This window comes from Sander vitreus, chromosome 19 (assembly GCF_031162955.1).
Source record: "Sander vitreus isolate 19-12246 chromosome 19, sanVit1, whole genome shotgun sequence".
NCBI classification, from domain to species: domain Eukaryota; kingdom Metazoa; phylum Chordata; class Actinopteri; order Perciformes; family Percidae; genus Sander; species Sander vitreus.
Window position 1 is genome coordinate 16619714 of NC_135873.1, and position 13578 is coordinate 16633291.

At 41.4% G+C, this 13578-nt stretch overlaps 1 protein-coding gene and 1 non-coding gene across 2 annotated transcripts; both read left to right on the forward strand.

Moving 5' to 3' along the window:
• Nucleotides 1-496: 496 nt before the first annotated feature.
• Nucleotides 497-578, forward strand: trnal-aag (transfer RNA leucine (anticodon AAG)). The gene has a single exon. It is a non-coding gene; the product is annotated as a tRNA-Leu (tRNA).
• Nucleotides 579-1765: 1187 nt separating this feature from the next.
• snapc2 (small nuclear RNA activating complex, polypeptide 2) lies at nucleotides 1766-12520 on the forward strand. The gene is made up of 8 exons (XM_078276255.1): nucleotides 1766-2203; nucleotides 2901-3071; nucleotides 3281-3419; nucleotides 4844-5134; nucleotides 7163-7453; nucleotides 8585-8974; nucleotides 9423-9511; nucleotides 11165-12520. The coding sequence occupies exons 1-8, from the start codon at nucleotides 1997-1999 to the stop codon at nucleotides 11471-11473; spliced, it is 1887 nt and encodes a 628-aa protein (XP_078132381.1). The 5' UTR covers nucleotides 1766-1996; the 3' UTR covers nucleotides 11474-12520.
• The last annotated feature ends 1058 nt before the right edge of the window (nucleotides 12521-13578 follow it).

Sequence of the window (13578 nt, forward strand, 5' to 3'; positions counted from 1 at the left end):
CGTTAGAAATATGTATGCATGAGCATGCAAACCATAAGATAATCAAACATGGACATAAGAAACATGCAGTAACAACTGGCAACAATAGAAATGCTTACATATTTAAAACCAAGTGTTAGCTCTCACTTTTTCTCTCTCTCTCTCTCTCTCTCTCTCTCTCTCTCTCTCTCACAACACACACACACACACACACACACACACACACACACACACACACACACACACACACACACACACACACACACACACACACACAGGCCAAAGAGACTTTGGAGAGTGGTGTGTGGCAAAAGTGTAAGCAAATGATCAAACGGTTTGCTCTGTCCTGCTCATTGTTAGATTTTGGGGAGTTTACACTCCAAACTGTCTTCATCTATGTAACCAAGTACTTTGACCAGACCAGTTTGAAGGGCTTTTGCCAGCTGGAGTAACTAAAATGGCAAGAAAGCAGTAAATTCGATTTCATAATAGTATAGATGAGCAACCTGGGTCTATCGGTAGCGTGGCCGAGCGGTCTAAGGCGCTGGATTAAGGCTCCAGTCTCTTCGGAGGCGTGGGTTCGAATCCCACCGCTGCCATTAATTTATTATAGTGGCAAAAGCAAGATAGGTTTAAAAATAATAATATTGCCTATTGGTTTGGCTTGTGTTGCCAAAAAGTATAACAATGTCATACCGCTTTTGGTACCTCTCCAAGTTAATTATAGTCTTCACTATGCCATAGATCATGTAGGCTACTGCTTATCCAGATTGCATGTCTCCTTCGTTTAGTCTATCAGGGAGTGCTCTTTTCAGGCTGCTTTTCTCACTAGTATTGGCAGAGTCTAAAGTCAGCTATTGGTTTCCCTAACGTTACAGAAATGCGCACAGCCTAAAAACATAATACCTGGGAGGAACGGGTCAGGGCAAATAGTTTCCCACGCCGATTGGGGAACCCGGAAGCAGCTAGACTCCCAGCCTTCACAATAAAATAAATAAAAATAAAACAGACACTCAGCCTTCAAGTTAAAGTAAGAGAGTTTAACTTCAATTAGTCTCGCTTTGCCAGACTTTCCTCCAAAGCACTGGGGAAGAGTCTGGCTACTCCACATAGCAACTAAAGACTAAACTTCAATTGACAGTTCACTTTTTTCTTTATCGTTAAAGAAATCATATACAGTTTGTGTGTGTGTGTGTGTGTGTGTGTGTGTGTGTGTGTGTGTGTGTGTGTGTGTGAGAGTGATTGTGCATGCAATACTCATGTTGTGGGGACATAAATCACATAGGGATTTGCCCTTCTTTTAGGGACAAAATGCAAGTCCTCATAATGTAAATCATTACATTTCTGTGATGAAAAAAATACTTAAGGATTGGGTTGGGTTAGGTTTAGGCAGCGGTCAGGTTAGGGTGAGTCGCCAGAAAATAAATGTAACCCGAATGTAATGTAGGCTACTCTAAAATCTAAAAATCTAAAATCTAAAAAATATTTTTAAATCTTAAAGTAAATCAACTGATTTAGTGATAATCCATTTACATAAACATGTTCACACGCCAGGAATAAAATAGCTAAAAAGTCGAAGAGGCATTTAACATATATATTTGAACACCCTGTCTCTTTTTTGTGTGAGAATAAATAAATTAAAGGTGGTTTAGGTATCAGCCCTGTGCCATAGACTGTTAATATTAATAGTTACAGTCTATGCCCTGTATGTCCTGTGCACACTTTAATTGAATCTGTATCGCAAGATAACGCTTTTACTCTGAAAATATTGCACCGGAAAACGAATTGTTGTCGTTGGCAGCTGGCTGAACGCAGGCGGGTTGTGAAAGTTATCTCTGCGAGAAAGCACGTCTTTTAAATCAAGTTTAAAGTTCAAATGAACGTTTATGTCCAGTGAGTAACAGACACGGCTCTCCTGAGCTGCACGAGACGAACAAGCTCGAGTTTGTCTCGTGAATCTTTCAGTCTAGTCTGCTGACGTACGTTCAGTTTGTTTGTATCAGCGACGTGAGTCGAGATGAAGCCGCCTCCTCGGAAACGAACTAAAATAGATCGCACCCTGTATCCTGAACCTTCAGGTAAACAGGCCAGCAGTCAGTGGAAGCGAGCAGAACAGTGTAATCTCCTGACAGCGCTGAAAAAACTCAGCGGGAAAACCCAGGGCCACGAAGACATCGACTATGATTTCCTGAGAAACCACGTGCAAACTCGGTCCATTTCGGAGGTAACGCAACGCTACTCGATTTGTCAACAAAGTATTTCGGTCACGTTTGGTAACGGCACATTTAGTTTGCACTTCAGGGAAAACGGTGCTTTGGTAGCTCTGTGTTTGCATGTAAAAACCTAGTTATCAGTGGTTGATGAAGTATTCAGATCCTGTACTAGTAGCGGGAAATGTACTTAAAGTATTAAAAATAAAAGTACTCAATGCAGGAAACTCTTCACATAATAGAGACTGGAAGTTATGCAAACTAAGTGTTTAATCGCCTTATCGTTTCAGCTGGACTTGTAGGCCTATACGGTGTTGGGTAGTTTAACTTCTAATAAAACATCCTATTTTATAAACTACATGTGTGTTGTGTGCAAATATCTTAATTTGAAAAAAACTAACAAGAAACTAGAGCTGTCAGATGAATGTAGTGGAGTAAAACGTACAATATTTCTCTCTGAAATGTAGCAGAGTAGAAGTAGAAAGTGGCATGAAAAGACAGTTAAGTACATAAGTACCTCAAATTTGTACTGTTATACAGTAGCCTACTTGAGTAAATGTACTTAAGTGTATACATTTATAGATATACTGTAGTGTATAGGTATGTGTATATATATATATATATATATATATATATATATATATATATATATTTCGCCACTGCTAGTTATATACAGTCTTTGGTTAAGACGTGTGTGGACTATCCCTTTAGATGCAATCTGTGGTGGAATATCTGAAGAACAAAGTGATCTCAATGGCGAGCCAAACGCTGAAGGAGAAGAGATTGGAGGAGAAGGTCAGAAAGCCCATCGAGGTGTGGACACACATGGCTTCTACTATAACTGGAAACCTCGAAGAACCCATTTCCACTGCATTCTCTCAGGTACTGCAAGCCAGATATGAATAAGTTAGGTTAGATTGCTTTTATTATTGTTGTTATTATTATTATTTTGCACACTATGGAAGTGGAGAGATATAACTTGGAATAACACTCAATTTCTCTCAGTTTCAGTTTACTGGGAAGGTAGTAAATTACTCCTCTGTTGGCACCACCTGAATCTTTCATCTCTCTCCTCCCACCGTGGTTCTCAGATGCTGATCGTGTCGTCCACAGAGCCTTGCACCCTGAGGAACTGTGACCCTCCCCAAGTCTACAGAGCACCCACAAACAAAGACGGGCCTGTTGGTCGCACCATCACTCCTAGACCAATGATTAGGCCGCCAGTCAAAGGTATGGACCACCAGACAAAAAAAACCAACTGATATCAGTAGTTTGTGTCATGCGATGCAGATCTTTTTGTGATCGTTCTAGATCTGTTTGTAGACTTCTTCTAGTTGTTTTGCGTCTTTATGGTGGTTGTGTGCATAGATATAGAACAATAGATATTAGGGTTGTAACGATTCTCCAAATCTTCGATTATATATTATATACTAAGGTCACGATTCGATTCTCGATTTTTACATTTATTTTTTATAAAGCACAGGTTGCTATGCCATTTTTAGACTAGACATTTATGCAATATAATATCTGACCTTTGTTCGCAATGTACCACACACTACATTGTCAAATTTAAAACATTTATTAACAACGTAATGTTACAATAACTTATATCTATAACCTACCATCTAGTTTCTCTTTTGTAACTACAGTCTTCTTCACAGAAGATGACATTCAAGTTCACAACAAAACAAAAAACAATAAAACAGCCATGTCCATAGTCTTCTCTGAACAATTAAGTCTTAACAAACTATTTCTGAACAGTTGAACATATACCACACAGGTACCTACTTTTTATCCCCTGAGAATGATGACTGTATTTATTTCACTATGTTTGTGTGGTGCCTGCGGAGATGCCCTGCCATGTTAGTCGTGCTGCCTGTGGAAGAATATGGTACACACACATAGCAGAGCTTGGCTTTTTTGTCGACAACGCGAACATTGTCTACGTAACTCACTGGAAATCCAAAATACGTCCACACCGGTGACTTCAGTGAAAGAGGAGGGGGCTCAAGTTCTGTCGATGGGTCTCCTGCATCCATGCTGATTCCATGCCAATCAAGTGTAAACTTAGAACAAGGAGCAGTGCTCGTCTTCACTCCTAAACCTGTTTCCTATTATCTCAAGACATATTCAGCCAGCTGCGTTACAATCTACACAAAGAGTGATTCCCAGGTAACGTTAACCGAGCACACAATCGGCCGAGGGATCGCACTGAACCTGATGTTCCATAATGTACCATAATCTAACGTAGCTAACCCCAAAATTACCTGCCTTCTCCAATCAGTTATCATATATTTTAATATTAATGTGGTCTTATATGGTCTCTTTGTGGGTTTTTGTGTCTCCTTTTAGTTGTTTTGAGTCTTAAGTGTATACAAGAAATACAAATTAGACCGTAATTCTAAATGAATAAACTATGTAAACAGGAATGTGGTAAATGTACATGCATAATGACGCAGAGCATAAATGTATATACAGAGGTGTAAAAACAGTTCTAAAACAGTAAGTGTGGTCGTTTGATCAACTTTCCAACAAGAAATGTCACTTCAAACATGAGCTCTGACCCATGCTCCGATGCATTGCTATGTCTCTCCATGTTTGGTGGTAACGGAGCATATTACAGCTTTAACAATGTCAGATTCCTCCCCCCTCAGCTGAGCGTCCTAACACCAACACAGCCCGTCCTCTCATGGTTATCAAGACCCCGGCGCCAGCCATGGGCCCAGCCAAAAGACTCCCAGCACCCTCCCAAGTGGTGAGAGTGCCAAACAGCAACATCCCTCCACCGAAGCAACGGCTTCCTGCCACAGCTGGAAGCTCACCTGCTGTTGCCACCTCCACCTCTCAGTCTGCAGCCTCCGCCTGCCAGCCGGGTGCGGCAGCAACACTCGTCGTGCCTTCTACATCTCCACAACCGTCCTCACAGACTGTGACTCCACTTACAGGTAGGGGTGTAAAGATACATCAATCTGGATCGATATATCGATTCAATCCTCAACGATCCAATATCATAGATACAAAGAGAAATATCAATACATATGGTCATCTTTAAGATGCCCCTTTTTTATTTTGAAATTCCAACTTTATTGGTTTTTATTATAAAGAGCAGTTTGTTTTTAATTTAAATGTCTGGAAGAGCTTAGAAATCATATTTTAGTTGTTTTTTATAAATATATATAAATGTAACTGATTGTGTTTAAATGGGCTTATGTATCATCTCCTATCGGTCAATAACCTAGCTTGGAAATTAGGAACTCTGCCTTTCGAGTGAAACTTCCCACGCACCTTGCCGCAGTACAATCTTGAATATATGTGGCTGCATGCATAAAATAACTTATAAAAATTAACCAAAGACAACTTATCAGTAGTGGCCCTTAGGGGTCCATAGGTGGTGTTCCTTCTGGCATTTGCCCTAATTCCAGACAGCCAGTCCATCACTGGCCTTTCGCGATGTGTTTATTGCACCAGTTGATATTGGGATGGCGATTTAAAAAAACAAAAAAACAAACTGTATCAGCCCTATATTGCACCCGGCGCAGCGCAAAGCCCGACGCAAGTGTCGTTGCTAGTTTAAGACCGACGCAGTTGTCAATTTCCCGTCCAGCGCCCACGTTGTTTAAATAGCAAATGCACCTGCGCCCATCTGTGTGTCCATGGGCGTGCTGGTCTTACAGGGAGGTGTGTTCAGGTGAATTCTGAGCGTATTGCTATCTTGAAGCAGCGGGAAGTGATCGCGCCGTTGGCCAACAAAAACCTGGTCTAAAGTCAATATCGCAGCATGTCATTGTTATTTTAACAGCGCATTAATCTTACCGTCATTACTTTGAATAAAAAACAGTATTGATGTATTGGTAGCGTAATACATCCATTATAAAGACAACATGAGCAGCTTTTACCATAGGTTCCAATTAAAGCAATTCTAAAACTTAACCCAGGTAAGATGGCCGCCATATGGTTCCATCCTGGAGTGGGAGGTCAGAATTACATGTCACATCTATTGTTTTATATCTATGGCTGTGTGTCTCTTTGTGGTTGTTTTTTTTTTGTCTCTTTTGAAGTTGTTTTCTGTCTCTTTGACGACGTTTTGTCTCTTTGACGTTGTTTTGTCTCTTTGACCTTGTTTTGTGTCTCTTCGTAATTGTTTTGAGTCTCTTTGTAGTTGTGTTGTCTCTTTGTAGTTGTGTGTTGTCTCTTTGTAGTTGTTGTGTCTCTTTGTAGTTGTGTTGTGTCTCTTTGTAGTTTTTGTGTCTCTTTGTAGTTGTGTTGTGTCTCTTTGTAGTTTTTGTGTCTCTTTGTAGTTGTGTCTCTTTGTAGTTTTTGTGTCTCTTTGTAGTTTTTGTATCTCTTTGTAGTTGTGTTGTCTCTTTGTAGGTTGTGTTGTCTCTTTGTAGTTGTGTTGTCTCTTTGTAGTTTTTGTGTCTCTTTGTAGTTGTGTTGTCTCTTTGTAGTTTTTGTGTCTCTTTGTAGTTGTGTTGTGTCTCTTTGTAGTTGTTTTGTGTCTCTTTGTAGTTTTGAGTCTCCTTTTGAAGTTGTTTTGAGTCCCTTCGTGATTGTTTTGAGTCTCTTTGTAGTTGTTTTGGGTCTCATTTCTAGTTGCTTTGGCTCCTTGTAGTGTGGTGTCTCTTTGCGGTTGTTTTGTTTCTCTTTGTGGGTTTTTGTGTCTCCTTTTAGTTGTTTTGAGTCTTAAGTGTATACAAGAAATACAAATTAGACCGTAATTCCAAATGAATAAACTATGTAAACAGGAATGTGGTAAATGTACATGCATAATGACGCAGAGCATAAATGTATATACAGAGGTGTAAAAACAGTTCTAAAACAGTAAGTGTGGTCGTTTGATCAACTTTCCAACAAGAAATGTCACTTCAAACATGAGCTCTGACCCATGCTCCGATGCATTGCTATGTCTCTCCATGTTTGGTGGTAACGGAGCATATTACAGCTTTAACAATGTCAGATTCCTCCCCCCTCAGCTGAGCGTCCTAACACCAACACAGCCCGTCCTCTCATGGTTATCAAGACCCCGGCGCCAGCCATGGGCCCAGCCAAAAGACTCCCAGCACCCTCCCAAGTGGTGAGAGTGCCAAACAGCAACATCCCTCCACCGAAGCAACGGATTCCTGCCACAGCTGGAAGCTCACCTGCTGTTGCCACCTCCACCTCTCAGTCTGCAGCCTCCGCCTGCCAGCCGGGTGCGGCAGCAACACTCGTCGTGCCTTCTACATCTCCACAACCGTCCTCACAGACTGTGACTCCACTTACAGGTAGGGGTGTAAAGATACATCAATCTGGATCAATATATCGATTCAATCTTCAACGATCCAATATCATAGATACAAAGAGAAATATCAATACATATGGTCATCTTTAAGATGCACCTTGCCGCAGTACAATCTTGAATATATGTGGCTGCATGCATAAAATAACTTATCAAAATTAACCAAAGACAACTTATCAGTAGTGGCCCTTAGGGGTCCATAGGTGGTGTTCCTTCTGGCATTTGCCCTAATTCCAGACAGCCAGTCCATCACTGGCCTTTCGCGATGTGTTTATTGCACCAGTTGATATTGGGATGGCGATTTAAAAAAACAAAAAAAAACTGTATCAGCCCTATATTGCACCCGGCGCAGCGCAAAGCCCGACACAAGTGTCTTTGCTAGTTTAAGACCGACGCAGTTGTCAATTTCCCGTCCAGCGCCCACGTTGTTTAAATAGCAAATGCACCTGCGCCCATCTGTGTGTCCATGGGCGTGCTGGTCTTACAGGGAGGTGTGTTCAGGTGAATTCTGAGCGTATTGCTATCTTGAAGCAGCGGGAAGTGATCGAACAAAAACCTGGTCTAAAGTCAATATCGCAGCATGTCATTGTTATTTTAACACCACATTAGTAAAATGCTCCTAGGCTCGGGCACAGCACGCACACACTATGCTTGTTACACACACACAGGGACGCACAGCAGCACACACACATGCAAAAGATTACAAATGAAAATCTTACGGTGCAAATCCTCCATCATAATAGCAATGCTCCAAGGTCCAAACGCGCCTGGCCTTTTAAAGGGAATGGGAGATGATCTCTGATTGGTTTATTGCATGTTACGCCCCAAAACACACCTATGAATTAATGAAGACACTAAGTACAACCCTTTTGAACCATGCGCCCGGCGCACCTTTTTTCTGCCATTAAACTAGCAAAAGTGGGTTCGTGCACGCCCTAAACGCACCTGCGCCAGGCACTTCACGCCGTGCGCTCAGATCATTAAAATAGGGCCCCAAATATCGTGCAGCCCTAAATTGTATCGGGGCAGACTTTGTGATATCAGTAAATATCGTAAGTAAGTAAGTATCGATATAATATCGTATCATGATAAAAAACTTGTGATTTACACCCCCCAGTTACAGGACAAGTCCCGCCCAGTTCTGGCTCTGCAGCAGTGGTAAAGACTCAGAGTGTTGGCAGCTCTCTAATCCGGACTACCCAGCAGCCCGTGGAGCAACACCCCACCCCCATCTCCACCGCCACCACGTCAAACTCCCTCTCCTCCACCAACGCCACCAGCCAAACTCCAGTTCCCAGTACCGCAGCATCCTCTGGTGCCTCCTCCACGCCCCCACTCTCCACCACCGCCACGGCCTTGTACGCCCGGTTTGGCCGCACCAGCAAGTACAACACGACGGACACGCCGAGGGTGTTAGGCGTCAAGAGCGTAGTGGACTTTGAGAGGATCTATTGCTACCTGAGTCAAATCCACCAGCCGAACGACGAGTGTCATCTCACCCCCATGGGTGAGTCCGAGACAAGAGCTGGAACAGTTCCAAATTTTGCTATCGAAATTAAATGTCCCAGAAATAATTGCGATTAACAATAGAATTATCTCTTTCAGTCAAATTTATATTTATTTATTACTTTTTTAAACAAATAAAGGAAACACAAGTTCTTAATGAATTCCAGGATACATCTTTTGGTTCTATATATTTGGTTAGATCTGTGAGTTCATCCCCTTCTTTCTACGATACAATCCCAGCTGCCATCACACACACAGATGGCAAATGTCCTTAATTATAGGACAGTAATATACAGGCCACTCAAATAATTTGCATCCCTTACGTATCAGTTACTGTCCACGTTTCTGCAGTTGTTTTCATTGTTCTTAGAAGCAACGTGAAACTGCGAGTCACTCACCTCACTATGTGGAAATGAATCCGTTTCCTAATGTGGTCTTGTGTCCTCTAGAGAGCGCTATAATGCTGGACCTGTTGATGTCTCTCCCAGAGGAGCTTCGCCTGCTGAACTGCAACAAGCTGCACACACATCTGACCCAGGTACACCTTGCAGCGCACAAGTTAGCTGGTCACTGGCGACGGTAAACTGAGAGGAGATCATTTTGCATTGGAGCAAGACTGGGCCATTAACTCTACTGCCTCCTGACAAATATTGGCCTGTGGTCAGCCAAATCAATGGAAAGATGCGCCTGTTGAACAATTAGAGGCTCAGTGAATGGTTTTTCAAATCAGTTTGTTATTAATCAAAAGGCCAAGAAATGGAAAGATGCAAAAATTAATTCTGTTGGGATCACATTAATCTATATCAAGGACATTAAACTTCCGGGATTGGTCCGTTGCCGGCGGAAAATCCGCCGGAAAATCCGCCGGATGTCCTTCTTTTCGGCTGGATGTCCGTCACCTTCCTTATTCTTTGTGTTGGCGTTCTAACCTCCGGTGGATTTCTGAGGACTATGGTTAACTGCTCCTCAGATCTCTGCAGGGTAAATCCAGACAGCTAGCTAGACTATCTGTCCAATCTGAGTTTTCTGTTGCACGACTAAAACAACCTTTGAACGTACACACGTTCCACCAAAACAAGTTCCTTCCTGAGGCTGTTTTGCAGAGGCACCGCGGCTGTGCCCGGCGTTTGGCGGTACCCATGACGATTGTGATTGGTTTAAAGAAATGCCAATAAACCAGAGCACGTTTTTCTCCCATCCCGGAACGCTGTGTGGACTAGCCAGACCCTCCTCCGCAGCGCTGTGGAGGAAGGTCTGGCAATGCGAGACTAGGATTACATGCGTCATTAAAGGTTACCTATTATATACTGTTTTCAGATTCATACATGCTTTAATGTTCAAAAACACTTTATTCTTCTCATACTGCCCGTGGATGCTGCTCCTGTATTCACCCTCTGTATGTGATATTCTGTACTGTAGGAACGCCTGTCTCTTTAAGCCCCCCCCTCCCGAAAAAGCCCAGTCTGCTCCAATTGGTCAGCGGGTTTCTGCATCTCCGAGTTTCCTGGAATCTCCCCTGTGTTGCACTCCGTTGCAGCTGGAGACTGACCATCTCAATCACCAATACAGGCTTCTAAACCAAATATTACACAAACCGGGCTTGTCCCAGCAGTAATGTAACCCGAAAATGACCAACATTGGCAGATTACAGCTATCTGGCATTAGCATGCACCTACTTGTAGTTAGCAGTAGAGTGTAATGGAATAAAGCAGCACTTTCTACAATCAAAAATCACAGATAAAGGCTTCTAACCATGTACTACTACACAAACGGGCATGTTCCAGCAGTAATATGATCTGAAATTGGGGAGAAATAAACAACATTGGCAGCCAAAAAAAAAAAGCCTGCCTGGAGTAGATGACCAATGATAGAAATCTGGCTTGGAACCTGGAATAAAAAAAAAAATCCACATAAAAAAAAAATAGATATACAATCTATTTCACCTACAAACTCTGCAATAGAAATGGTCCGCCAGCGCTACATTGCTATTTTTGCTTATTGTGTCCTATATTTCTCCATTGAAGTTTTCTGTAAAATAGTGTTATAGTCGTCTCGATCTCGTGAACCCAATCTCGTGTCTCGTCTCGTGAGCCGGGTGTCTCGTCCCACCCCTAGTATTGGTACAAAACATTGTTTGTTTTGCAGCTTTAGCCATGCATTAACCTGACAGCCCTCTTCTGCATGTTTTTAGGTGTACCAATTCCTCTCATCCCCCGCTGACTCCAAGATGGCGCGAGAAATGTTTAAAGAGCGGAAGGATGGACTCTGTGCTCAGACAGGGACACCGAGCGGTCCAAACAGTCAGCAGAGCACTGCTGGGGGTGCTGACAGCGACGATGTCACAGACAGTGGAGGGAAGAAACTGCAGCCAGAGGAATCTGAGAGCCAATCATCAGGAAGCAGTAACCCATCAGGACATTCAGGGAATGCAGAAAAGATGGGACTCTGCCCCCCCCTCAACCCGTTTATGGTGCCACTGAAACTGTTAAGGCGTAAATAGGTCATGTTCAAAAATGTATAAAACAAATGTGCAATGGTTTGTGCAGTATGCTTTAGTTATGTCTACATTCTATAATAATACTTTATCTTTACACTCATTTTAGAGTTTTAAAGTATTTGGTCATTGTTTGTCTCAGAGGTTCCAAGGCTGGGCATTTATACTTATTCGTTGATCAGGTAGGTTCTATTTAAATCAGAATATTGTCTATTTCAGACATTTCAATTTTATTTATGCAACGTTGTTGTTCAGCTGCTTTTGTTAAGACAACATTAAACACTGATGCATTGAGAAGTTTGGCTTATTTTCTTAAATGAAAGAAAAGGCTTTTTTTGGTGCAACTAAAGAGTATTGTCATTATTGATTGATCTGCATATTATTTTTTTTATTAATAATTTGGATAATAAAATGTCAGAAAAAAAGTGAAAAATGCCCAGCACAATGTTTAGTTGTTTTGTGTGTCCAACTAACAGTCCAAAAGAATTTCCATTGACTCTTATAGAAACCCAACAATACTCCCGTTAAAAGCCACAACCAGTACATTTTTTCTTCTTTTTTTTTCTTTTGGCATTCTACTTCAAAATTACCGAAACTATTATTTTATGTTGATTGACTTCTTATTTCAGCTCTAGTTTCTTAGAATTAGAAATTAAGATGTTTCAATAAGTATTTTTGAACTACACAAGTAGTGAAACTCTTTGTGAAGGTTTAATGGTATAGAGATGAGCATTATTCTGTGGCATTCTAAGACCAAAGTTGTTATATATTAAATATTGATTACTAGCTGGCCACAATCAATAAAAGATTACAGTAGCAAAAGATTGAAATAACACAGAATGGGGGTCTCGGTTTAGATGTCACCTGCCAACCTGTGGCAGCAGATGGCAGCAAAAGGCTTTCGGAGGCTTCAAATGTGCTTCTAGAAAAAGAAGACGGGCCAGTTAACAAGGACCTGTTGGCTCCGTATCAAAGCTGAATGCTTTTTACTGACTAAAATGCAACTGTATTAAAATCTGAAAGCTGGCATTGAATGTCTGGTCTAATTTAAATCAGAAAAAAACCCAGTGAAATGACAATTACCTTTGGTTTTTAATAAATGACTAAATTGGTTGTTGTGATATGGTTTTCCATGCCATATGAAAATCAAATTACAACACAGAAAACAAAGTGACGCGGTGTATTCAGTTTCAGTGTTGTTTAGTAGAGAACAACATAGACCTGCCAGTAACAGGAATAAGATGGATTTATCCCGAAGAAAATTGTTGTGCAGCAATTGCAATACAAAGTAGGAAGAATTCAATAATTGTATTTAATATAGTGCCTTTTACAGAACAAAGTCACAAAGTGCTTCACAAGATTAAAATAGTTGAAAATAAGACAAACGGTTAAAAAAAAAAGAACAAGCAATAAAAAAGAAAGAAATGGAAATAAAAACATTAAAATAAAACTTAAAAACAAACTACATTACTAACACGAGACACAAGCCAGTTTAAATAGGTGGGTCTTTACATGATTTTTAAAAGGCCAAAGAACGTATGACTGTAGGGAGGACGTTCCACCGTGTCGGAGCCACCACTTCAAAGGTCTTGCTAGTCCACATGGCATTACGGGGTGGGAGAAAAACGTGCTCTGGTTTATTGGTATTTCTTTAAAACAATCACAATCGTCTTGGGGGGCGCTAAGCCCCGGACGGAGCCATGGTGCCTCTGCAAAATAGCCTCTGGAAGGAACTTGTTTTGGTGGAACGTGTGTACGTTCAAAGGTTGTTTTAGTCTTGCAGCAGAAAACTCTGATTGGACAGATAGTCTAGCTAGCTGTCTGGATTTACCCTGCAGAGATCTGAGGAGCAGTTAACCATAGTTCTCACAAATCCACCGGAGGTTAGAACGCCGACACAAAGAAAGAGGAAGGTGACGGACATCCGGCGGATCTTCACGCAGCATCGGAGCAATCCCCTAAATGAATTGTCGCGGATATACTTTATAAACTTTATTTCAGACCCAGGGGGATCCATATCGCAATAAAAAAAACAAACAGAGTAAAACATAAAAATACAAAAATACAAAGCCTTCCACAATGTTCAGTATCTTAACATACAGACATGTTCG